Source organism: Bipolaris victoriae (genome assembly GCF_000527765.1).
Source record: "Bipolaris victoriae FI3 unplaced genomic scaffold scaffold_18, whole genome shotgun sequence".
NCBI lineage: Eukaryota > Fungi > Ascomycota > Dothideomycetes > Pleosporales > Pleosporaceae > Bipolaris > Bipolaris victoriae.
The window spans coordinates 292,894-313,580 of NW_014575374.1; the positions used below are offsets into that span (position 1 = coordinate 292,894).

Genomic DNA, 20,687 nt, shown 5'->3' on the forward strand with positions numbered 1-20,687 from the left:
AGTTTAACATGAATTTCCTTTTCAAAAGATGTCGGAGACTAATGATTCTACCACACAACTAGAATATACTCCATGGATCCTACCGCAATCATACTGCACCCAATATTAAAACCCATCGAAAAACTTTCCTCCAATCTATTTTCTAGCACACACACACACACATATGCAACATACGATTCACAGCACATCATCACCAACACATACGTAACCCCTCAACCCTCCGCGGCTGCAACCTTGCCATCCGCACACACACACATGGAAAAACACCTTCGTCACATACCCATTTGATCACATGCTCACTCAATCACCTCACACACGCCCATGCAAACCCCCCCGTGTCACTTCGCCCAAAACCCATGACGCGACCCTGCATGATGAAAGTTTGATCGAAAATTTCGGTATCGACGGGTATAGTTTGGTTGTACAAAAGAAAAAAAACTGACATGGCACTAGTGGTTGTGGGTGTGTGACTTGCGATGTGATGGTGGAAATGTGATGCTTGTCTGCCATGCTGTGATCATGTGTGGTTGAGTGTGCCGAAAGTTGGGTTTTTTTTTGGATTGGTAGTTATATAAAGGGATATGGGGTATGTGGTCGTTAGGAAAGAAAAGGGAAGGAAGGGAGGAGAATCAAGTTGATGACTTTGTTGTATGGTTTAAGTCGAGGGCGAATATACAGAGAATAGCCTACGGTGGCTTCCTTTGAATTCAATCGTATGTGATGTCGTCCCTTTTGGTCGTTCCTTCTTTGCTATTTTTTCCAATCACATCCTCATGCGCCCTTCTGTACCAGTTCTGATACTTGTTGCTCGATGGCCTTGTCGTCGAGGCCCTTGAGCGGCAACTTCCTCTCCTTTCCGAAATCTAGAATTGTAAACCGTAATTAGCATTCCTTGTCCTCTTTTCTCTTCCAATTACGTTTCTACGCACCGAATCTCGCAAAGACTGTGGGCTCGGTGCCGCTGGCTTCTCGGATCATAATAGGAATCGACGGGTTGGCCTTCTTCATGGCGGGATAGCTTCGGGTGAGGAAGTTCCTGTATCATTCCGTCAGCTACATTTTCTTTTCTAACTACCCCATGATGCGCAATCGCGTTTGCGACTCCCCTCGCTCAAAACATCTTGTATCGTGAAGGCGCATACCTTGTCGCAGCGCTGTGCTCGCTAGTCTGGCAAAACAGGAAGCGTAGCTCCTTGAGCCCGTTTCCAAATGCTTTCGAGGCCATTGCGAGAAACGTGGGCGTGAAGATCGTTTGCGTGAAAGGGTATCAATTGGAGGGAGGTGTCGTCACCCTCCAAAAGCGCCCGCCCGCGCCGACATTCAATGTTCGTCGAGCTGGCCCCCCCGGCAAGAACGCGCTATACCCAAAGTAGCCTAACACCGTCGGAGCAACGAAGCGCCATTGTTTAATCCCGGATTTGTCCCATCTGACGAACCCTCAGGCCCGACATCGCCGCCAACGACAAACGACCTCAGCATTTGTCAATTGCTTCCGGACCTCACTCACCCTTCTCCGGACAAAGCCCCGCCTCTTCCTATCCTGTCAAAAAAGCGAGAGGGACAGAAAACATAGCAATCATGTCGTTCCGCCCCGGCTCCCGCATCTTCAGCTCCTTCCGACCTTTCTTCCAACGCGCAAATGCCCGCCGACGAGTCAACACGGCTGCCGGTGCCGAGCCCGCTGGCTTCCAGAAGTTCTGGAACAGTCCCATCGGCCCAAAGACTGTGCATTTCTGGTACGCACTGCTTCGCCTCTTCCCTGTAGTCTTCCATTCTTTGCGACAAACGCACGTTTTTTTTGGGGGGAAGACTGGCGGCTTCGAACTTTCCCCCCGCAATGTCCGAAGCGTCGCGTGCGCAAGTGATTTTGCCCAAAACGCACCCTTTGCCAAACACAAACACAGCATATGAACGTCAACATGTACTGATTACTTCTGCAGGGCCCCAGTAATGAAATGGGGCATGGTCCTCGCCGGCGCCTCCGACTTCTCCCGCCCCGCCGAATCCCTCTCCTTCACCCAGAACTTTGCCCTCATGTGCACAGGTGCCATCTGGACCCGCTGGTGCTTCGTCATCCGCCCCAAGAACATTGCTCTCGCCGCTGTCAACTTCCTCGTCTTTTGTGTCGGTGCGACTCAGGTCGGTCGTATTTATCTCTACAACCAGAGCCTGAAGAACACAGAGGGCCAGGCAAAGGGTGAGTTGCAGGATTTGAAGAACACCGCCCAAAAGGCGGAGAAGGCGTTGAAGTAAAGTGTGGGTTGTTGGACAAGTTTTATAGACTTGGGCATGAGTGGGGAGATCATGAGGGACGTTTTTTTTGTTGCCCTTGATTCTTTTCAAGGAGAGCAAGTGGGCCAGATGAAGAATAAGTCGAAATTCATTCATGTCCATCCATCATCTACCCAGTGCTAGCATTTCAGGAGTAAATGATGGTATCATATGTGGCTAGTCTTGATGATTTTCGACGGGAGATAGAAATACCATGAACTCTTTTGTGTGTAAATCCACAGCCTCATCCCCAAAAATCTCTACCTCTATTTTCCTTGCCTCGTTGGAAAACGCACACTACCACAAGTAAACTTGCCTGAAATTTTCGGACAAGTACAACATCCAGGGTTTCTGTATCTCTCGAGAAAAGGAAAATACTTATACACGATAATGTATTACATTAGTGGTTACTGAACTCCGTTAGCATGTGAGATTGTAGAAAGGGGAAAGAAAGGGGAAGCCCGTGACCAAAGAAACAGAAGAAGAGATAAGAAGAAGAAGAAAAAGAGGAAGAAGAAAAAACGTTGCAGCTGTATTACATGGCCCACGGCAAACGTATACATCATGGGTAGGGTATCAACTCTGCGTAATCGTACAACACCACCATTTCCCGCATAAACCCACAAAAGCAAACTCCAAGAAAGAACCGAAAAAAAAACGGACGAAAAGAAAACACACTGCCTGAACCTCAATAATAACTCAACCCCGAAGCCCTAACCTTCTTCTTACTCTTCTTCTTCGTCTTAGTAGGCGTAGGACTCACCACATCTCTGCGCCCCACCCCGGTCGCTCTCTCCCTCTTCCTATCCTCACTCCCCATCATCTTACTCGCGCCACCCGTCATGAAATCACCGTACGCACTCTCAGGATACAGCGCAGGCGTCGTGGTGCCGCTGGGCATCCACTCACTGCCGTCTTCCCAGGCGCTGCCTTCAGCGTGCGCGGCGCGGACACCCTCGATGTACGCTTCCATTCTGGAGCGCTCGTCGTCGTCTTCGAGGCCGCAGCCGCAACCGCAGCCGACGATGCACTCGCCTTCGTCAACGCCGATTTCGTCGCCCATGCAGTCCATGTGTGCAACATGGCCGCACGCGGGACATAGGTTGAAGAGGCCGGAGACGCGGATCCAGCAGATGCTGCAGCTGTAGGTGGTTTCCACCTCTGCGGGCTTGGAGATTTCCGTGCTGACGGTGGGGGCTGGGCGGCTTTCGCGCCACGATGAACCGCCGGAGACGTTGGATGTGCCTCGTGAGAGGCTTGGTCTGCTGGACCGGCTTGGGGGCGGTTGCAGTTTGGACTGAGCAGGTGATGTGCTTAGTCCAGCAAGGCTCTCGTCAAGCTCTGCAGTGGGCGTGCGAACTGGTATCGAGAGACGCAAGTATTGCTCCGGAGGAATGAATGCATCCATGGGTAGGTCCGCTATCTGTTCTTCCGACAGGATGTTTGTTATGGTGCTGGGCTGGAACTCTGTAGCCTCTGGATTGAAGGAGAAGTGCTTTGGAGATGCAGTAGATAGGCGCTTCGATTGCACCGTAGTGGGCGTTGGAGGCACTAATGTTGTTGAGGCCCTTGATACGCGTTGAGCTATCTTCTCATCCTCCTCCTCCTCTTCTTCGTCATCGCTAGACCGTTTGATCGCAAGTGAAATCGAGCCAGACTTTGAGCTGGTACGAGAATACTCGACTGGAAAGTACGAAACAAGCCCATTAAACTTGAGTACTTCAGCTCGAGCACTGACTAGGCCCCACCGATTCAGCATCTCAGCATACTGCTCTCGCCAGACACGATGTAGCCAATCTTTACTTGCATCTAGTAACGGCCGGCTGAAACATGCCTCATCATCGAACTGGTCTTGGTTTTTTAGTGTAACCTTGATAGCCCTGCCACCATCGCCCTCTCGAGGCGTGCCGGGCACATTGCGTTCTTTGACACCTGTCGTGGCGTAGCTGCCTTCATCATCCACCTTTTCGTAGTCCGAGTCGGATTCGCCAATATAGTTGATATCGACGTGCTCAGACTGTCCGAAGCTTGCGCGCTTTCCTTGCTTTGTGCGTGGAGCTGCCATGCTGTTTTGGTCATGAGAGTCACTTCCATAGAATGTCGTTGTTCCCCAAGTCACCCCACTAGTCGGCGCAGATGTAGAGAGATCTTCGATCCGTGACCTGACCGGAGGCGACGAAGACATTGCATTCGAAAAAGGCCGTGACAATGCTGCTACAGCACTCGCAAAGTTTGCAGTCGAGCTCTTCTTATGAGCTGTATGGCTATTCTCTGGCGATGTTCCATATGGAGTGTGATTTGCTGTATAAGCATTTCTAATTGGAGGTATTTGAGACAAGAGAGGTGGCGTGTTGCCAGTCGAGTAGGGTGTAACGGGGTCCGAATGGAATGCGTCGCTACTCCATGGCCCGTTCGAACTCCCATGACTTCCGTAGATATCGAGATTCTTAACGGATCTCTGGGAACCAGATTCATTGACCGGGGTTGCAAAGCGGGAATACGAAGGCGTAGGTGGGATGGAAATCGTGGGCTTGAACAAACTCCATGCCGCGTCCGACGAGGGGAAGTAGTCTAGAGAGAACGCCGGTGCTTCCATAGACATAGGGAGCTGAGATTGCCGCATTTTAGCCATGGCTGAGGTCACACCTTCGCGCGTAGCAGGTTCCGCAAATATACAAGACAACATAGCAAGCATCTGAACATCTGCCAGGCGTTCAAAGTGGTCAAAAAGTGCAGGTATCAGCCAAGTGACGATAGGATGATGACCCCACTTGACTCGAGCATTCAGCTGAGGGTTGGTCACGCTTTCTGACTCGTCAAACGCGAGGTCGAGCCCACTGTCTTTACGTTTGATCCTTACAAGAGCCCTTCGGGCCAGCACAAGGACCTGGTCTCTCCGATATTGTTGAGGAAGTATCTCCACAGGTACTTCATTGCTCAAAATTAGTTTAAAAAGCATCCAGATATCGGCAAGATCCTCGAATCCATGACTTCTTGCTACTTCAGAGTTGTGCTCGCAAATGATGGGCCCAGGGCCAAAAATGCGATATTCCTCCGCAAGTACACGCTTGCTCGGAACCATGTCATCTGTAGCCGAGAACAGGATCGACACTGTAGATTTGGTCTTGGATGGCTGTTTTGCCACACCACCCGAAGAAGGCAACGAGTTCCGTGACTGAAAGCGAGAAATAGATTTCTGCCAAGCCAGAGGAGGCTGAAAGTTGCCAATACGTGCACTCCCGTCATGATCAGACCCAGAAGAAGACGACGGAGTGGAAGAAGTTTCCCAAGAACCAACAGAAGAGGATGGAGACGACGCTCCATCTGAATCCTCAGCACGACGGGAAGTAAAGCGACCAAAAGAGTCAAAGATATCGTTCTTCAGGCCACTTTGGCGAAGATTTCTCGCAATCTGAAATCTGAACACCTCTGAGCCAGGCATTGATTTTACTGGTGGTATCCTTGCAACCACAAGGGACCCATCGGCTGAGAACCGGGCAGTACACTGAATGGGAAGGGGAATGTCAGCGTTCATATGAGAGGATTGCATCACGTCATCAGTAAACTCGCCCTCGTGATCCTCGTCTTCGCTGGAACTTTCTCCAGGCAAGGGTCCAAGATCTTCGAGTGGTTCAACGTCTTCGCCCAGGTCCAGGCTATCGTCCAAAGCGCGCTCTCCCAAAGCATACGAGAGTACTGCCTCCAGAGCCTCGCGTTCCTGTTCAGCACAGGTAGCAGCGATACGATGCATATTGTGGACTAGTTCTTCTTGGTGTTCTTTGCTGATGGATGCCGTTGTCCTCTCGAATTCAATATCTAGTGGGGTTGGTATCCTGTGGCGAATGGAATCGGGCTGCCCATTTTCAACAGCTTTGGGATAAGCAGACGGAAACCTGATAGTAAATCGAAGAAACACAAGCTTTGCGCCATCAGTTGCAGGATCGTGGTCACCCCAGGGCCCGTTGAACGAGACCTTGATGTAGCGACCCGGCACGTCAATCTCTTCAAAAGCGAGCTTCTTGTATTTGTTGCCGACATATGATATCTCAGCACCGAGGTCATTCTGCTCTTGGTACGGGTACTTCTCGCCAAGATCCTGCTGGTTGGGCCGAGCGTGAATATCATTGACATTATTGTGACGATCACCCCCGAATTTGACTCCGTTGATCCAAGTGATGTGGTTAACAACACGTGGGTCGTTGCGGCGAATGGGCTGGGCAGTCATGGTCTCTCTCTGCACTATCTCTGGATGTATCTTGGCGTGTGTTTGTCCAGGAAAGCGAGAAGTATGAACGTCTTCGTTGAGGGAGTAGTTCTGCAGCAAGGTTGACAAATTCCCTTTCCGTTGTTGGCGTGGTGGACCAAAGTAGTCCCGATCACCTGCAGTAGTAGTAGGAATAGGACCATCGCGATAAGATACATAGGTAGCCCCTCTACGCGTCGCACTGGGCTCTTCGACAAGACGTTCGCCTTTTCGATAGCCGACAGCCTTTTCGAGAAGCTTGGGATCGAGGTGATGAAGTTGTAGGCGCCTGTCGGTCCCCCAAGAAATCAACTGGAAGTCACGATTATCGATGCCGTAGTCAGTAGAGCCACGAGAACGCCATAGGAACTCGCGGACTTGAGCATCAGAATCATGCTTTTGAAAGGCGTGAACTGGCTCATTATTAAAGGTTGACGCATCGCTATCGTTGACATGCTTGTATAACCAAAGATTCGAATTACCTCGTTGCGGCATGGCAAGAATGCCGTGAGGAAAGGGTGTGTGGCGCGCTCGCCATACAGGATAGTGAGTGCGGATGACGCGCCGGGGGGCAGTGATATGATCAGACCTTCCTACATTGCTCCAAAGCTTGATGGTCGCGTCCAAAGAACATGTCATGATTTTGCTTGGGTCGTTGCGGTTCCAGTCAATACCGTAGATCTTGGTGGTATGGGCGGCAATGGTCGAGAGGGGAGTCGCTCCATGGCGAGTATCCCAGATGTGGAGGTACTTGTCGTGGGCGCTGGCAATAATTTTGTCATTCTGGCGATTCCATTTGACTTGGGTTGCTCCAGCCGTATAGTCGGCGAGCTTCAACGGGGCTTGCCTACTCCGGAGGTCATGTATGAAGACGAAGCTGTCAACTCCACATGTCGCGAGTAAGTCTGGATGATGGGCAGAGAAATTGATGTCTGTGATGGCGCGTTCATGGGCGCGTAGCGTGTATTCAATGGGTGCTTTCTTGCTGTTGTACGGCATGGAGAGATTGTATACGAGCGCGAGCTGATTGCGGGTAGTAGCAATCCATTCTGCGCGTGCCGCAAAGGGTGACCACTGCACATCAGCGACATCCCACGACGATTGGTTTGGAATGAAACGAGGTAACGAAAAAAGATTGTCCAAGTCAATGATGCGGAGGCCGCTCTTGCTGGCAAGGACGATGTCGCGGCCTGCTGGGCTTATGCTGGCAGCGCCAATCTCGTCATCTACTTTGACCTCGACATCGCGATCAAACGTCGGCGACTGGAACGCTGATAGAGGCCCACCTGCCGTGGCCGCCATCTTGTTGCTGGCCGTCTCGGGCATGCGCGTGTAGTCGTGATGGCGATGGTAATGAAGCAGGCAGTGGCTCCCCTGTCCAGGCGTCTCTAGCGCCGCTGGCCGATTACGCAACATCACACATGCATGTCTAGCCCTTTGGCCCTACCCAAGACCAGACGACACAGGCTTGCTCTTCCAAGCGTAGAGAAAGAAAACTCCTACACACACCTTTTGTTGGTACCGAAAAGCATATTCGCTTTCTCCACACGAGCCCTCGCCCTTCACAACCTCTCGCTCTACACAAGCGGCATCCTGCCCCACCATCAGCTATGGCACTGCCCAAGCGAATCATCAAGGAAACCGAGCGCCTGGTCAACGAGCCGTAGGTATTCCCGACGGTATGGCATGCTATTTTACTGATCTGGGATCCCCGTGTAGTGTTCAAGGAATCAGCGCGACGCCGCACGACGACAACCTGAGGTATTTCGATGTTACCATTGACGGCCCTAGCCAGTCGCCTTATGAAGGTATGCTGGTGCCCAGTAATGTTGAAGTTTTCAACTGACAAACCCTTCATAGGTGGTGTCTTCAAGTTAGAGCTATTTCTCCCAGATGACTACCCCATGACGCCGCCCAAGGTCCGCTTTCTCACAAAAATCTATCACCCCAACATTGATCGTCTGGGTCGCATCTGCCTTGATGTTCTGAAAAGTAAGTTTGGAGTCATACTTCACAATACCGAGGCTTTGCTAACATGTTCAGGTAACTGGTCGCCTGCCCTCCAGATTCGTACGATCCTACTCTCGATCCAAGCTCTTTTGGGCGCGCCCAACCCTGACGATCCCCTTGCGAACGATGTTGCCCAGGCATGGAAGGAGAACAAGAATCAGGCTATTCAGACAGCTCAAGAATGGACACAACAGTACGCGAAGCCGTGAGCCTACATCTTTGACATCACCCAACTCGGCGATACTTTAACGTTGTCATGGGCAGGGAAGCTGTCCTCTTTCCCCAACGTTCTGTATGGGGTTCCAAAAGCACAGCCTCCCACCATGACACGTAGCGATGATTCATTAGGCTTTCGAAGGCTCACATATAACGGACTGACCCCATTATCTTTGCCCATCTCTTTTGTTTAGTATTAGCCACTTTGCTGCTTCTGCAAGCCCTGGCGTTGGATGGACAATCTGGACAGCATGATAGCGATATTCCCCGTTGGCATAATTGAGAAATATATCGTTCTCTCTTAGGCCGGATAGTCACCAACACTTGGACCATGGAAATGAATTACGATCCCAAAGTTTCGTGCCATTGTTGCGTGATGTGCCATTTGACGTAAAGCATAGTCGTGACCCACGTAGCAACCCGTCTTACTGTGTAGCATGCATTTGCTGCAATATCTGAACCAGCACACAGCAGATTTTTAGCTACAGCCATTCATGTAGATGGTGTTTTCCTCCGTGATGCTCTAGCTTCAAAGACTGTATCGTGGGCGTTTCTGCGTGTTCATTTTGAGCAAATGGTGAGCACGTCCGCAAGTAGCTTCCAGGGTTCCGTTGGTGGGGAATAGGATGCCGGACAATTTGCTTGTCCCAAGCCCCTCATCGACACAACATCCCCACCCCCATGTCGACATCAGTCAGCTTTCGGCCTTGCGCTGTCGTTTTCTGCACTCAGCTCTCTTTATTCCTGTCCTTGTTTCTCGATAAATGAGGCTATGCTCTGCTGCTTTCGTCGTCCGCCTCCTGGCCTCTCCATTGTGGATTGAGCTTTGGCGCTTCTTCACATCGAGCCTCTCCTCCCCCCGCCGTCCCTCCCCCTGCCAAATGTTGGATATCCAAACACAGAGAGCAACATAATAAGTGTCTGGTCTGGAATCTTAGCCTCTTTGCGGCTCCAGGGGCGATGCTTCTCTTCCAGAAAGCCGGTCGCGTCCTGTCCGCAACCTCGCCAAGACCCCAGTCGATGGATATTCCTAGCGGAGGTACCTCCTCTGCCGGAGCACACACACACCACGAGGGACACCCTTCTATCATGCATGACAAGGCATAGATGATGCTTGCCATAGCCAGAATCATTGCTGCCCCGCGTTGGGCACAGGCATACACACAGAAACGTGGCGCGGATGAATGACACCGTGGTTCCAGAGCCAAAGCTATGCGGGAGGCAGCATCAGCGGCTGGCGTGTAGGGCATCCTACATATCAAGCACACCCCTAACAGCGAGTCACCAGCGCCTGCAGCATAGGCGGAAGCCCGTAACTGACGACGATGGCATGCTGCCGGCTCCAATTCGTTCGCCTATACGCCCCGCGGGACGCGAATGGAACGACTCAAAGATCACAACACAAGGGCAGCCGACAGGCGCCACACAACACATAACCAAGGATCCTGAGCATCGACGCCGAATGCGATTTGTCGGTAGAAGCAGATGTCATGGTGTAATTATTGGCACAGTGTGCCTTCTCCCGCAAGTATCCCCCCATTGAGTTCTGTGTACGTGGCTGACGATGAACGTTTTCTTCTTAGGCCATAATCGCAAATTCGCGTGAATTCTTGCAGAGCTGAATACGAAGCCATAGAACATACGAAGACGTACAATGTCCCAAACTGCAGCGACGAGGCTGTCGGTTTTAATTTGGCCTTCCATAATACGATATCGCGCTCCGCCCGACAAGAAGGTTGACAACGGCATCGACATAGTGACGGCCACCTTCCTTGGCAAACGGAACACAAGCAGAACTTCGAGGCCATGAGGGGCACTTCACTGGCCATTATCGGCGATGGCATCGTTGCTCTCTTTGGTGAGACCATCGGCGGAGCATTGTCATGAGCGCCAAATGCTTGGATGTGATCCGTACAAGGCATTAGTAATGCGGTATGATGGGAGCTGGCATATCCGCTTTGACAAGCGCATTGAGCTTGAGTAAGAGCTAGGAGATTCGACATTGAGTACCGTACTTCGTGATCATGACATGAACGAGAGCGACAAGCGGCACGTCTCCGCTTCACACTGGATGTCTCATTGAGGGATGTGACATCTCCTCTTATCATACTTCATGGCGGAGATGTATGGGTTGAGTTTGACTTGGACATCATGACTTTTAGATCCCGCTCAACCCACGGCCTTGCTGGAGCAAGCTTATGGATGGTTGCTATTGATCTTGACGAGAACGACGGTTCCACCTGGACAGTGGTTTTAGTGGACGGCATGCTTTCAGGCGGCATGTCAAGGTACCTTGGCGACAGTTGTCGGCTGAAGTCCACACAGGCCAGACCCGCGCTTCGGTGTTCATCCTCAGAAGAACATATCCCATGACCGTCTTATTCATAGACTTCAGTCAACGCCTCGAGGAGTATTCGGATCATCGACTTGGCTCCCTTGGTCAAAGCATGTGTCTGTTGGACCCATTCGTTGGCGATATTCTCATTGCCGGTATGACACATTGTCATATTTCAATCATGTATGAATGGACTGTTCAGGCCATGAACTTTGCGTGCATCGGTCGATGCGCCTCCGCATCTGCACCAGGACAACTTGTTGAGTTTACCGGACAAGACCACGGTAAAGAACAAGCTACCAACGACATCGCCAGATAGGATACATCATACCGACGGATGGTCCTTTCGGAGTTTTTTGGGTCCTTCGAATATTTTGATCACCCGTCGTGGATTGGATTGCCCAGGCGTGCTGTCATGTCAGCCCAAGTCGTAGCTTCCACCCCCTGGAAAGACCACACGCGCTATTTCGGCTGGAGTGGTGTATACATTGCCCTTCACAAGAGTTCGTGCCTATGGTAGCTATATGTATCGGTCAAGATTTTGCAGTACCAAGAGACGCTGATGTTGCTTGGTTTGGGTGAGAAGCCCTAGGCTACCCTCAAACTGGTTGAAGGCAGCATGAATCTTCCGTTTGCAGAAGCGTATCTCAGTATCGGAACTTCCCATGGTTCTAGCTCTTCTTATGGATTCTTCTGGTCGGAGAAATTGAGAGGAGCCCAACTCATAACGATCCTGAGAAGCAATACGCCAGCGAGTATCATCCGGGTCAGAATAACATGATCCTTCTTTTTCTCCTCTTGAGCAGAAGAAGGTTATTCGGCAGCGCAACCAGATGTGCCTGAGGAGTCTGCGGCGGAACCTGATTGTTATCGCGATTTTCTGCCAAGTCGAATGGTGCCCAGGAAAGTTCCATTGAGCTCTCGGGCCACTTCGAATTTGCTCCTTGTTCTCCTTATCCAAGTCTGTTACTGTCCGGCGAGGTATGGTCTGCGGAACCCTCTCTTAACTGCACCATGCAACTGGTCTTGTATGTCGGTATCCAGATACCTGAGATGTGGTACCGATCTTCTGCATCTGCCTGTATGGTTGCTAGTTCTGGGGATCTGAAACAAAGAAAGCTTTGGGATATACGATCGATCACCAGCGTACCCGATGGAGATGTGCCTCGATGTACAGTCTCTGAATGGCCGTCTGCAGGAGCGGCAGCCTTAGTGCCAGCAGGACCGTCGTTTCTGGCTCTTCATACATCGCCCATCTCTTAAGAATGGTATCCTTGCGCGAAAGAGAGACTGGTAGCCGTTCGAGGGCTTGATGCGAGGTGCTTCATGCGCTGTTTTGTGAACTGGTGATCGGGCACCAGAATTTCGCAGGCCAGTAGCAAGCCATGATGCTGATCTTGCGTTTTGCATCTACCACACCTGTTAGCTGGGTTGAAGATGCGACTTGAACTGCGCGATGGTATGAATCTGCCTGGGGACTCTCAACCATACATTTGAAAGTGCGTTTGTCGGCCTTTGGCTTTGCTCGGTGGTCACCACAATGTGTCGGCGCCCTCGGGTAAACAACATCCACACATACGATTCCTTGTTTGGCCAAATGGTGTTGTATTTCGACGGCAGGGCTCTCGAATGTTTCGATTCATTGCCCAACGATGGTCTTTGGTAGACTGGGTAACGCGATGACTCTGCGGCCGAGGCGGCGTCTCGTACTCGAGGTGTTGTTTACGAACAAAGACTTTCATGACTGGACAACCGAGTCGGTCGAGGACATTGTAAAGAATCTGTCGTCCCTTTCAAGCCGGCCGGGATTGTAAAAAAATCTCATAACCAGAGTACGCATTGTGCAGGGAGGGGTACTGAATTCCCTTTAAGCCTTGCAAGAGGGGCAGACATCGAGCTGCGGTACGCTGGGAGTGATCATCTACACAGCTGATGTCAGTCTTCATCGACATGCACTGTTGTCATACTTGCCCACATTGGTTTCTCTCAGCTGTTTGTCAATCACAGCAAGAGCTCCCGTGGTGTTGTTCGTTGCTCAGGGTTGTAGCGACCTTCGCGGAGCTTGCTGCAGCAAGTGTGATCTTGCAGAGATGAGCAAGGTGTCTGCAATTGCCATTGCCCCTTGTTGGAGCCTCTGTATTCATCTTGATCCCAAGTCGCTTTATCTCCGTTGTTGCATTCGGGAGATGCGCGATAGGAAGTCAAAGGGATGTATGCAGGCGCTCGTAGCGGCGATTCGTTGCTTCGACTAGGTTCGCGCTGCATACAAGGGCATTGTACAATGCATCAGGAGCCTATTCTGTTCTCATGAGAAGAGGTTAATCGATTCGCAAAGAATGGTTCGCGTCATCGCAGCGATTCAACTTATTGCAGTCGAGAGATTGCCGTTCACAAGATGTCCGGAAGAGATCCAAGCTGGACACTGCCATTACCTCCTGCATCTACATGAGGTTGTATCAGACCTTCTCAAGTCACTCATGACTCTCCTTGGAGTGTGGTGTGTAGATCCTTCAGGACCATTGTCTGCCTCATGGGTGACTCGCCTGATGGTGTTGAGGTCCGCTGCCGCGTCGAAGGTCTTGTAAAGGACATACCTTGAGCACACATGAGGTCGCTACTCCGTTCTAGAGAAGCGTCTGCAAGCTTTCATGAGTAGAAAGACATCGCCGGCTTGTATGGTGATGGTCTCGCGTTGGTGTCGTTGTCGTTGAAGGGGGGAGAGGGGCACAATGTCAACTCCCCGCCAAGGCTCATTGCCCGCGCGCTCGATGGATGCAACACCAGGTCAGCCAGCACAGGCAAATAAGAAAAGGCATGCATGAGGCATTGAGGCAATGAGGAGAAGGCCTGCATGAAGCAATGCTCGGTCCTAAGCAGAGTTGCTGTAAGGTGTCTCTGTGGTGGATGGAGAAGCAAGGTCAGGTCAAGACTGTGCAGAAAGATATGGACTGGTAGGGCAATGGCCCCAACCAATTCCGCAGCAAGATGGAGCATCACAAGGCACGACTATGCCCTCTGTTTGTCACGCAGGACCCCTGGGAGGTGGTATCGTCCCCGCCTTGGCCAATGTTCATGTTGCCCCGTGCATTCATTCTGCCACCCAAAATGATATCACACCTGACCCCGCCGACTTTCTTTGGGTATATAAGTTATTAAATCCTCGATACTTTCATTAAGCAGCTTCCATGCTATAGGATGGCATACGGCAATACCCAGCCAGAGAGGGTAGGTGAATGGCGAATGGGCCAGGGTCAGGTACGTCCAATTTGATTTCTGCGTTCCGTCCGGATAGAGGTTCGACTGCGGCGAGAGGTTCGATTCCAGCAAAAGACGTAGGTTGTATCAGGAGGTGAGTATAGGACTAACAAGGGCCTGATACAACCGAACTTTTTGCACTTTTTTGCTCCTGGAGAGGATATAGGCTGAGGATGAAGCTCGGCTATGGACTGCAGCATTTTTTATTCCCCAGCTGGAGCTGTTGCACGTTGTGTATATACGAGAGCGCTGCAGGCGGTCTTTTTGGTTGCTTTTTTTGCAGCTTCGATGACCCCTTCTGCACGCCGCCATGACCACACGGATTGCATCACAACATCACGTTCAACCCCGGCAGCGCGTTATCTAGCGCTTCTCTGGGAATGACTACGACTAAAGATGAGGCGGGGTCATCTGGTCATCTGGTGCAGAGACAGTGTTCTTATGGCAAGATCATGGCTCGATTTCTACAAGAGCTTTGCTGCGTTGAAAATCCACCGCCCAGGGGTACAATCGACCAAAAGAAGCAACGCATAACTGCTACTGAGACGTAGGTTCTGAAGAATGAACGAACATGAGAGGTAGGCGCAAGCATGATATGTTGATATCCCGGCTTGCAGTGCAATGTGATTATCTGCCTCACAGTGCACAAGCACAGGTTTCGCGTCGACGATGAGTCGCATTGCACCACTTCCAAAGCCCTCAGAAAAGGCCGCGTCAATATCAGCCTTTATTTGGGCAAGATTGCGCAACTACCATATATGCACGGTAGGAATTGATTGCGCAATTCTCAGAAATTGATTATTCGCCTAAGCGACTTAGAGAAATTCTGGGGTGAGTACAACAGCAATGGAAGCTATTTTCAATCACCGTGGGCAACCCACAACAATGAAAGCAATTCTCATCAACATGAACAACTAAGACACCTGAATTTCTCACGTCAAGTTTCTTTATCGTACAGCTACTGGGATACGCGCAAATTGGCGCGAGCACAACTGGATATCGCACGGGTTTGATCGATCACATGATTAGATTGATTACACAACATGGAATGCTACATGCGCGCCTCTCGCGCTTGACACCAAAACTCCGATCCTCATACGCTCCAGCCCTCCGCAGCCCCAATTTGGCCCCTCGTCTCTCTCCCGTTGCCTCTCACTACAGCCAATGACACGCGCGACGTCGGACCGATGTGCGCGGAAACAACGCCCGGTACGATCGTCATACCGTCCCACGCGAACCTGTTTCCTCTCCTTGCATGAGTGGGGTAGTGTGTGGAGTCCGACCTCCATCAAGCGTTGCGCGTTCGCCCGGAAAAGAATCCCAGTAGTGTGGGGGTATAAGGGAGAAGAAGCAAAGAGCTTGGAAATGTGGCGTGATGCGTACTGCTCGTGTCCTCGATATGGTGTGCAGAAAAGAACAAGGGAAGACAGGTGATGGAGTTCTGCACAGTCTACTCTCCTCGCGCCTACGAAGGCCTCTTTGCGGCCATGGGCGCTGTAAGATCTTTCGATCTGACATGCTCAATCCTGTCTGGCCCTGGGGTTCAGGGCCGAATGGAGAGCGACATGTAATATTTCACACGCTCGTTTTCTTCTTCTGACTGAACGCACTTGTAAAATCCGTTTCTAGCTCTTCGAGGTTTGAGTATGCAGATGAGAGTCTCGGACTTGGAGGTGAAAGATGTGCGCATATTTCTGGCATCTGTTGCTTCTTTGTCAGTACGCGCACTGTGAAGAGCTTACCGACATGTTGCGGGGGGACTAGAAAGGACTTACGGAACATGCAGAGTCGGAGCGGGGACGTTGTATGTACTGTTGGCTTTGTGCTTGAGCTTCTATGGCTTGCATTTCGTAGGTGTATGTTATGCGCAGGAGATCGTGGATTGTGAGGTGTGTGGTCGACATGGCTGATTTGGCGACAGCGTCCCTTGTTTGAAAAGCAGGGAGTGATTCGAGTTGGGACTTGATTTTCTTTTCGGTTCTGGATATATAGTACAACAAGGACGTCGAAAGAGGAGGATTAGAGCTGGTGTTCTCAGAAGTTGCAGATGGGCGACCCGAGGGGTGTGGAGGACTTGGCTATATAACGCGCGTTGGCCTCCCTCGTTCTGCTTATTTGAGGTTGCTCACAAACACCTCTGCTATGATTGGTCGGCGCCAGCAACCGACTATGCTTCGCAAAGGAACACGCAATGCAGGGACTTTGTCAAAAGCGTGGAGCCACGTGTGGAAACTCGCGTCCTCCCGAGTCCAGGTCAGTACAATGTGGGTTTCAGACTAGCCAAGTTCAAGTCGTGGTTGCAAGTAGTTGGAGATGGGCGACTTGTTGATTGTGACAGCTCAGGAGCTTTATGTGAAGAGCTGACACAGACTATGCGGCATGCGTCATGCATCAGCCGTCTGGAAGTGTCGCACTGATGGGCAGCTGCTATGCTGAAAAGAGTTTAATTTCAACCTTGCAGAACTTGGATCTATTCTCTGTTTCGCTGTTCATGCTGCAGTGAGCTACTTTCTATTGGTGCCTGCGCAATACTCTACTGCAGGCGCACGGGGTTGGCGTCCTCCGGCGGAGATAAACACCGACTCCGACTTCTCCGACTGCACCGCCTCGTGAACAATGAAACGTTTATGTTGATGCCTAGAGATTACCGGATGATAACGCTACTGCCACTGAGATTTCAGCCAAAGGACGAGTGGTGTTAACGCCGAGCAGAGACATCCGAGTCCAACAAAGTGGGTGATCAATGGGCTAAGGCAACAGCTTTTGTCTTTGTTGCGTGACAACAAGCCCCTTGTTGAGATACCGACTACTCCTACCTGTACCGAGCTGAGACAATGGCTGATCACCAATACGTTCTCTCGAGTCAAAATAGTATCGCACGCGTTGTGATTTCGACATGATAAACGCTGACCGAGAGCGATAATTAAATTGGATCTATGTTTCTAATGCTGATACATACCTCTATTGTACCTTTTTGCCACAGCCGCCCCCATACTTCAATCCACTCCAGTCTGCTGGGTAGTCACACCTTGGATAGAAAAAAAAGTAATCTATGTACTTTACCTACCCATTTTAGGCCAGCATGATCAGCTACTACCCATACTGGGAACCTGATCTTCTATCCTGTGTAATAACGGCACGCGCTCGGCATCCACATTACCCTCGCCCTCGGGATCAGGATACACCATCTTCTTCCACTCGCCCTTGCCCACTTTGCTGACTCTCCAGGTGCCCTGTTCCGCCGCTTCCTTAAAGAATTCCATGTTCTCATCAAAAGTGCGTCCACCCGTCTCCGGCAGATAGACGTACGTCCATAGGCCGGCAAAAGCATTGGTACCTGCAAACACAAGGAAGATATAGTAGTCCAAGTTGTTGAAAAGCACTGGCGTAAGAAACGTAATAGCAAAGTTGGCCAAGCCCCAGATAATGACGGAGATGGCAGTTCCCTGTGCGCGGGCAGTGGTGGGGTACACTTCAGTTGGGAACAGCCAGACAGTCGAAAGCCAGCCGATTCCGAAAGCGCCGGTAGCTACGAAGAGAACAACTGTGCCGATGATACCGGGGACATACACGGGGATGTGCAGAGAGTCAGAATTTGCTACGAGGCCGCCGAAGAGAGCGAGAAGTGCAAAGGAAGTCGATAAGATGATAGAGCCATGAATGAGGATCTTGCGGCGACCGATGGCATCGATGAGAAGCCAAGCGAGGGTCATGAGAAAAAAGTATGATGTGTAGTTTCCCAGGGTGAGATATTCTGAGTTGCGAACTGAGAAGCCAAGTAACTGCGATGCACTTTAGTACTGTTTCCCTGCATAAGGTCTCCAGGACTTAGTGTCACATACCTCGAAGATTTGTGGCCCATAAACGCTGACCGCGCCATATCCAGTCAATGCCTGGTTGACCTGAGACATGACTGTGATCATTGTAGGGTGGAACTGTGGGTGTCCAGGTGTCAACATGTCCATATAGCCAGCCTTCTCATCCTTCTCTTTCTTGTGCTGCTCCAAGAGCTCTTCAAGCTTATCCTTTCCTTGCTCTCCATAAATATCTTCCATTGCCTCTTCTGCCTGTTCCTTGTGGTCATGGAAAATAAGCCAGCGCGGAGACTCTGGAAGACGCTCCACGAACGCAATCAGCAGGACAGGATAGACCTGCATGACGATAATGGGGATGCGCCACGCCCACTGGTTTTCCTTGCCGAGCAGAATCGTTACAAGGAGATTGATGCCAAAAGCCATGACGAGACCGAAAATATTGCTCTGAAACTCTTGCGCCAGAGCCTTACCACGGGAATCATCTGAACTCAACTCGGAAGAGTACGTTGGGATTACCGCGTCGATACCGCCAACGCCGAGACCCATGATCACCCTTCCCGTCAACATGATACCCAAAGCTACCTGGCTGCTCTTCCCAAGCATGCCCATCCCACTAACAAACATGAGCAGATTCCCCAACGAAGCCGTTGCCAAACTGAAAAAGATGCTTCTTTTCCTCCCCAGCTCATCAGCGAGTTTGGAGAAAAGGACGGCGCCTACAGCACACCCGAGGTAGTAAACGGCCACGATGACACCGACCATGGGGGACTCCTCGTACAAGCCCATGGTCTCGAGGTAGTTGTAGTTTGTGTTGATGAGCGACATCATGCCCTGGTCGTAGCCGTACAGCGCAATGGCTGTCGCGGAGAAGATGACGACATTGGTTTGTTTGTCCTTTATTGCTTGTGCTATAAACGACATTGTGGTATGTGTATATGTGGCCTTGAAGGCCTAGGCAAGGACTCAGGATAGTCTGTATGAAGCGCTCGGAGATTTAGCTGGCTATTAATGTAGCTATTAGAAAGTTTGCAATAAAGGCGTATGGGAAAGCTGGAGAGAAGATCAAAGTTAAAAAACGTCTCGCTCTGACGTATACATATGCCCCGGTTGGATTAGTTATTAGACATTGAATATACGCTACTTTTTTCACGTTTTCCTTGGTCAGCTGGCTGGTTGCTGTTATGCACAGGGCGATCTCAAGGCTTTTTTGCTTTGACCTATGACGAGTGTATGCAGGGACGCGATGTCAATCCGAGACTAGGATCGGGAGGCTGACCCCACCAGTTTGTTAGTGGTCCTTTTGCCAGCAATGATTTTACACTGCATTTCTCTAGTAGGACCCTGGCCTTGATTGATGTTGTTGGATTCGCATTCCTCTATGGATGTTTTGGCCATGTTCTAGTGGTTCGTGATTGGGGTAGCTTGGGTACGCATCGGTGAATACCGTGTGTCACCGCTAAGCTTCGATCTGACATCCTTCGCGCCGCTAATTGTTAGCGACATCGCGCCTGGTGGACTCGATCGCTTCTTTTTCGATGCACCCCAATACTTGTTCTCTCATCGTCAATCACAATTATTCGCTTGCGTGACTGAAATGCGTATGTGGAGGGGAAGCATCTCTCTATTGATTGCAGCGCCGCGTTTGAGAGTTTACAACCTACGCTTACATAGACAACCCAGTGGTACCGATTGTGTGGGACATGTTTAGGTGGGGCTACGGGTCCCAGTCTTTTCTAAGGGTAGAGAACCTGACTCAACCACAGTGCCATAATACTTTAACAAGAGCTTCGAATGCCTCAATGATCGTCGTGGCAGGAATAATTGACCCTTTGGTTATGGTGTCTTCCGAATGTGGCATTCCGATCAATGCCAACGTCTGCGATACACTCTAACCTCACTAAAATATATTATGTGCTAGCTGAAAAGAGGTCTTGTCCCTTCACCGATATGAATCGTAGTTGAGAAAAGACGCCGGGTTCGTGGGAACCGAAAAGTTTTCGCAGGACCACAGCACAACGGCCTGGAATAATATGTGCGCAGCCCTGATCATCTCTCGTATGATTAAGGAGCCGCGCTTTTGGCGAGGACATCACCGCCAAGTCGTTGGATAAGATCTCGACCTCAGCCCAGCTGAAAGCTTTGATTAGACAAGCGAATCACAGCTAACCTTAGCCCGTCGATCTAATCTGTGCGCTCAATCGCCTACAGAAGGGCAGTGCAAAACCACGACTCAGCTGTGGCATCTGTAACCTCAGTCCCGCGGTCCACGCTCCAGTAAGCCCGCGAAAGCACCCTGCCAAGTCGGGCTGTGTCTGAATCAAGCCTACGCTTACACCACTCCCGCCACGGGGTTGCTTTCAATTGGAGTCGTTTATCACAGCCTTGCCACTTGCAGCGTTCGCCATTATAACCTTGTCCCGCTGCCAGCGCTACCCAGACGCCAACGCCTGGATCGCACTACTTTTAATGGCTGGTACAATGTTTCAATGAAACGGGCCAGAGATAGGGGGGGCACGCGACACAATAATATGAGGCTCTCTCG

The 20,687-nt window shown here is 50.9% G+C and overlaps 10 protein-coding genes across 10 annotated transcripts; 5 read left to right on the forward strand and 5 right to left on the reverse strand.

Moving 5' to 3' along the window:
- Positions 1–771: 771 nt before the first annotated feature.
- Positions 772–1,225, reverse strand: COCVIDRAFT_24246 (hypothetical protein; the record flags this gene model as incomplete). Its single annotated transcript, XM_014703981.1, has 3 exons — positions 772–863; positions 930–1,036; positions 1,143–1,225. 3 exons carry the CDS (start codon positions 1,223–1,225, stop codon positions 772–774), a joined length of 282 nt encoding a protein of 93 aa, XP_014559467.1.
- Positions 1,226–1,578: 353 nt separating this feature from the next.
- Positions 1,579–2,253, forward strand: COCVIDRAFT_91534 (hypothetical protein; the record flags this gene model as incomplete). The annotated part of the gene is made up of 2 exons (XM_014704075.1): positions 1,579–1,736; positions 1,941–2,253. The coding sequence occupies 2 exons, from the start codon at positions 1,579–1,581 to the stop codon at positions 2,251–2,253; spliced, it is 471 nt and encodes a 156-aa protein (XP_014559561.1).
- A 706-nt stretch (positions 2,254–2,959) lies between these two features.
- On the reverse strand, positions 2,960–7,816 carry COCVIDRAFT_13630 (hypothetical protein; the record flags this gene model as incomplete). The annotated part of the gene is made up of 1 exon (XM_014703954.1): positions 2,960–7,816. The coding sequence occupies one exon, from the start codon at positions 7,814–7,816 to the stop codon at positions 2,960–2,962; it is 4,857 nt and encodes a 1,618-aa protein (XP_014559440.1).
- Positions 7,817–8,124: 308 nt separating this feature from the next.
- On the forward strand, positions 8,125–8,733 carry COCVIDRAFT_91745 (hypothetical protein; the record flags this gene model as incomplete). The annotated part of the gene is made up of 4 exons (XM_014704076.1): positions 8,125–8,177; positions 8,234–8,322; positions 8,375–8,506; positions 8,558–8,733. The coding sequence occupies 4 exons, from the start codon at positions 8,125–8,127 to the stop codon at positions 8,731–8,733; spliced, it is 450 nt and encodes a 149-aa protein (XP_014559562.1).
- Positions 8,734–9,577: 844 nt separating this feature from the next.
- Positions 9,578–9,990, reverse strand: COCVIDRAFT_35342 (hypothetical protein; the record flags this gene model as incomplete). The annotated part of the gene is made up of 2 exons (XM_014704077.1): positions 9,578–9,788; positions 9,821–9,990. The coding sequence occupies 2 exons, from the start codon at positions 9,988–9,990 to the stop codon at positions 9,578–9,580; spliced, it is 381 nt and encodes a 126-aa protein (XP_014559563.1).
- Positions 9,991–11,109: 1,119 nt separating this feature from the next.
- On the forward strand, positions 11,110–11,595 carry COCVIDRAFT_35343 (hypothetical protein; the record flags this gene model as incomplete). The annotated part of the gene is made up of 2 exons (XM_014704078.1): positions 11,110–11,334; positions 11,395–11,595. 2 exons carry the CDS (start codon positions 11,110–11,112, stop codon positions 11,593–11,595), a joined length of 426 nt encoding a protein of 141 aa, XP_014559564.1.
- Positions 11,596–14,083: 2,488 nt separating this feature from the next.
- Positions 14,084–14,251, forward strand: COCVIDRAFT_91573 (hypothetical protein; the record flags this gene model as incomplete). Its single annotated transcript, XM_014704079.1, has 1 exon — positions 14,084–14,251. The coding sequence occupies one exon, from the start codon at positions 14,084–14,086 to the stop codon at positions 14,249–14,251; it is 168 nt and encodes a 55-aa protein (XP_014559565.1).
- Positions 14,252–15,905: 1,654 nt separating this feature from the next.
- COCVIDRAFT_91777 (hypothetical protein) lies at positions 15,906–16,234 on the reverse strand (the record flags this gene model as incomplete). Its single annotated transcript, XM_014704080.1, has 2 exons — positions 15,906–16,031; positions 16,106–16,234. The coding sequence occupies 2 exons, from the start codon at positions 16,232–16,234 to the stop codon at positions 15,906–15,908; spliced, it is 255 nt and encodes an 84-aa protein (XP_014559566.1).
- A 1,182-nt stretch (positions 16,235–17,416) lies between these two features.
- On the reverse strand, positions 17,417–19,066 carry COCVIDRAFT_91529 (hypothetical protein; the record flags this gene model as incomplete). The annotated part of the gene is made up of 2 exons (XM_014704081.1): positions 17,417–18,112; positions 18,173–19,066. The coding sequence occupies 2 exons, from the start codon at positions 19,064–19,066 to the stop codon at positions 17,417–17,419; spliced, it is 1,590 nt and encodes a 529-aa protein (XP_014559567.1).
- Positions 19,067–19,432: 366 nt separating this feature from the next.
- COCVIDRAFT_91663 (hypothetical protein) lies at positions 19,433–19,585 on the forward strand (the record flags this gene model as incomplete). The annotated part of the gene is made up of 1 exon (XM_014704082.1): positions 19,433–19,585. A coding segment is annotated over one exon (153 nt), but the record flags the coding sequence as incomplete, so codon positions are not given.
- Between the last annotated feature and the right edge of the window lie 1,102 nt (positions 19,586–20,687).